Raw genomic sequence first — 4428 nt, 5'->3', positions numbered from 1 at the left:
ATAGCCTAAGATAGTAATGATGTCATTAGTAGGAGTTGAATATAGCTAATTGGAAGAATAAATTATTGGCAATCATAACATTCCCAAAGATCAATCTTGCATGCTTCTAAAACTACAATGTCAATCTGTCAACCATGTTGCATTTTCTCAATGGTAAAACATTTAATGAGGGTAGGTGAAGGTAATGAATGGAATTTTCTGACAATTTTTTTAACTGCTGAGAAAAAATAATAATCATTAACATTTTTGGCTTAACAAAATATCCCCACGTGTGTTCTGTACCAACATATTGAAAATTGTTGAAATCAGAGAATAATACTGCTTTATTTTCAAGTAATGAGGTGTAAGTAGAATAAATATTTTTTTGCATTGTTGGTAATAACCTTTGGCAATTTTTCTCTTGGGTGACTTTGATGAATTGTGGTAGCAAATAAACTAGTTAGAAAATTGAAACATTTATTTTTTAAGACAGTTTATAGCACCCTAGAAATATGAGAATAAAAGTCTAAAAGCCTAGGCTTATAGATCCTAAATATGTCATTGAGCCTTTCTAGTTACTATAAATATCATATGTTGTGTAATAGAACTTACCCTTAAAAAGCAATTGAGGGGCCGGCACTGCGGTACAGCGGGTTAAAGCCCCAGCCTGTAGCGCCAGCATCCCATATGGGTGCTAGTTCAAGTTCTGGCTGCTCCTCTTCTGATCCAGCTCTCTGCTGTGGCCTGGGAAAGCAGTGGGGGATGGCCCAGCTCCTTGGGCCCTTGCACCTATGTGGGGGACCTGGAGGAAGCTCCTTGCTCCTGGCTTCAGATGAGCTCAGCTCTGGCTATTGCGGTCATTTGGGGAGTGAACCAGCAGAATGGAAGACCTCTATCTCTCTGGCTCTACTTCTATCTCTAACTCCTCTGACTTTCAAATTAATAAAATAATTCTTTAAAAAAAATGAATTCCTATAAGTATATTGGTTATTTCAGTGACATGTAGATAATCTAATATTCCATTCAATGTAAATTTCAGTCACTTTCAAGAAAATAAAAATGAACGTAGGTGAGATCAAAAACACAAGGAATTTTTGATGTGCAACCAAGAATGACATAGTGTAGGGTCTTAGTCCACCTGAACGAGGATGGACTGGGTCCGAGGAGAGGTAAGTGTGCTGCTTACCTGTTCCCCAGCCTCCCTTGATCCTGGAGACAGTCAGACGCAGCAGGGGAGTCAAGTCAGGCGAGAACTCGTTGATTGTGTGCATTGCAAAGCCTTTTAAAGCACAAAACCACAGGACTGTTGGGGCAGAGCATGAGCGTCAGCCAATCATTTTAAAGGTCATTCTATGGGGCAAGTTTTTACAGGATTAGCCATATGTCTATACACTTTTCATCAGTTGTCCTCACCTCTGCTGACACTGCGTGGCCAATCGGCTTTGGTGGTAAACAACCTTGGGTTCTGCCCACCTTACTTCCTTTGGGTGCCATCTTTGAATTGCCTCGTGTGCCTAATTTCCCCACAGGTTCCCCTTTTTTGGTTTATCCAATTTTCCACCTCGTTTGAGGTTTGTCCATCATGAAGCACGTCCCAGCTGCACGGAGCGGGTTTTTTTGACTAATTTTGTCATTACATAATCGGAGGGTCATGAGTTGGATTTGTTCCATTTTGGCTCAGATAAGTTGAACCAGCTTATTTAGAATGCAAAGCCCAAAAGTACAAATAAGCGTGGTCAGCCACAGGGGCCAATTGAACCATTGTTCATACCATCCATTATTTAACTGTTTTTTTTTTTTTTTTTCCGCTTGTCTATTCCCCTATGCACTTCATCAAGGTTTTGGTTGACGACTCCTGAATGATCGGTATAAAAGCAGCACTCTTTTCCTAGGGCTTGACACAACCCCCACTGCTGGAGAAAAAAAAGATCCAGCCCCCTACGGTTTTGCAACCTGGGCTACAGAACTGAGGGAGGCCAGTATATGCCTAAGAGAACTCTCCAACTTATCCAGATTTGAATCTATTTGAGCCTGTACTTCCCAGAACCCCTCCTTTTTTATTTTATTAAAGATGAAGCTCTTAAGCCAACCCCTGTGGCACCCAAATGTATGAGTGTGGTTACCGCCACGGCAGTTATAACCTCTCGTCACTGACGCCAGTGTAGGCGCACCATCACTTCTTTGTTTGGGTGATATAGTACATGGGGGATGAGGGTCACTAGTGAGCAGGAATCATTGTTGTGCACCAATATCCCTATCAAAATACAAGGTGTGAGTCCTGTAGCCCTGCATAGTCAAAACATCCTTCCCTTCTGGGGTGCTACCCATTGGCTAAGGTCTCATTAACAATTTGACATCCATATCAGATTTTTTCCTGAGACCCTTCTGACTAATCCAATGACCCGTCCCCGTAGTCTCACACCCCCATTGAGATGGGGGCTGGTCCACCCTTTTTGTTTTAAAAGTTGTTCCTTTAGGCCAGCCTCTTGGCCACACCACTGGTGCTAGGCTTCTTGATGTGGAAGGTTCTGGTGAGGAGGTTGTAGAAGGAGCCATAGCACATGGCCACCACAGTGCACATGAGGCAGATCACATTATAGGGCATGCTGAAGTCCAGCGTGGGCAGGCTCACCAGCAGCAGCTCTGTGTACAGTCACACGAAGTAGCTGGAGCCATTGGAGACTGGGAACAGGGTACTGAAGAGGGGGCTCTCTTCCCAGTCCACTGGTGTGGCTGCCACCACACTGGGCACAAGGGCACTGAGGACAGTTGGGCTGACATAGAAGCCATGGTTGGGGTCTGGAGTGTACTTGGTCCACTTGAGCAGGGCCCGCTCAAACTGGATGGAGACCTGGTGACTGAGCTGACAGGCAGCTGAATGAGCATCTCCAGGAGGTGGGGCTGCAGGCAGTCCTGGGCAAGCTGGTAGTGGATGTAACTTGGTTTGTTCTCCTTGCCCTTGGACATGATGGTGAGTGTGTGCACGTAGAACCACAGGTACCAGGGCACGGTGTCCAAGAGCAGCACGGGTAACGTGCAGTATGGGTGGGTGTTGTATAGCAGGATGCTCAGCTCCCCCTTCTGCAGCCCATAGCCACTCACATAGCGCTGGGCATGCAGGAAGGGCACTGGTGGGGCCTCACTCTCTGGGGGTCTCTTCCACTTGAGCTGGAGGTTGAGGTTGCGGGAGGTGTTGATCAGGGCTATGTTGAGCAGATAGACTGCATAGGTCTTTTGGCTGCCAAGGATGACATCCTGGTACTGGTGGCAGGTAATGGTGTGCATCAGCGGCACAATCAGGGCCTTGGCCTGCAGGTGAAAGTGGTCCGGCATGGCCTGCACCAGGGCGGCAGCACACATGCAGCTCTTGCAGTGCATGGCAGTGGAGAGGTCATGCAGGGTGCAGTTCAGCATGTGCACCATGTCATCCAGGTGTGGCATGGCTGCTGCACTGCCCAGCTCCATGGCTATGCTGAGCAGCCACACAAGCACCAGGTACAGCTCCTCGCATGGCTCCGGTGGCTCCTCGCATGGCCCCGGGTCTGGGCTGGCCAGACATGCTGCCAGCATGGGCAGCAGATGCAGCAGGGCATTGCGGAGGTGCGCGGCATGCCACAGTCCCAGTGCCAGCAGGTGTGCAGCCAGCATGCGGCAGCCCTTGGTGGGGTCGGTGAGGCAGCGCAGCAGACACAGCAGCAGCAGGCCTGCCCAGGGGCCCTGGAAGGTGGCAGCCACGTTCCTGGCAGGCAGTGGGGTGTTAATGAGCTCCTCCCACAGGGTGTCCCATGGAGGCTCTGCCTGGCCCCAGCCGCCTGGCCCCTGAAGCAGCAGCACCAGCAGAGTGAGTGGCATGCCTGCCGCCATGCCAGTAGCTGCTTCCGCATAGGTCACCTAATGTCTCCTCCCTACTCCCGGGCAATTGCAAAGGTCCAGATCATGCAGCTCCCTCTGCAGCTCCACATAGGGTGAGGCCGTCTCTGCCCCCAGGAGTGGGGGGGGGGATCCGGTCTTTTTGGGGTGGATGGGCTAGGCCGGGTGATTTTACTTTTATTTTTAGTTCCTGATCAGTTAGCCTATTCTCTTTCCCCACCATCTTCCTCTGAGTCTCTGGGCTTTTCCACGTCCAATAAGCTTTTAAGGCCGGGTCCTCTTTGGACAAAACTGCATTACCCATACTGAGGGTTTCACTTACCCTGAGAGACCACTTCGCCTCAGCCTATGTGCCCCTGGTCAAGCCCCACGTTGAGTACCAGATGTAGGGTTTTAGTCCACCTGAATGAGAATGGATTGGGTCTGAGGAAAGGTAAGTGCGCCGCTCGCCCGTTCCCCAGCATCCCTTGATCCCAGAGATAGTCACACGCAGCGGGGGAGTCAAGTCAGGCGAGAACTCGTTGATTGTGTGCATATAAAGCCTTTTAAAGCACAAAAACACAGGACTATTGGGGCAGG

The 4428-nt window shown here is 49.1% G+C and overlaps 1 protein-coding gene across 1 annotated transcript; it reads right to left on the bottom strand.

The window, feature by feature from the left end:
• Window positions 1-2452: 2452 nt before the first annotated feature.
• On the bottom strand, window positions 2453-3843 carry LOC133775793 (GPI transamidase component PIG-T-like). The gene is given in 2 exon segments (XM_062214287.1): window positions 2453-2832; window positions 2835-3843. Coding segments are annotated over 2 exon segments (1389 nt in total).
• Between the last annotated feature and the right edge of the window lie 585 nt (window positions 3844-4428).

This window comes from Lepus europaeus, chromosome 17, assembly GCF_033115175.1.
Source record: "Lepus europaeus isolate LE1 chromosome 17, mLepTim1.pri, whole genome shotgun sequence".
Classification (NCBI taxonomy): domain Eukaryota; kingdom Metazoa; phylum Chordata; class Mammalia; order Lagomorpha; family Leporidae; genus Lepus; species Lepus europaeus.
This window is presented reverse-complemented; position numbering and strand designations above follow the sequence as displayed.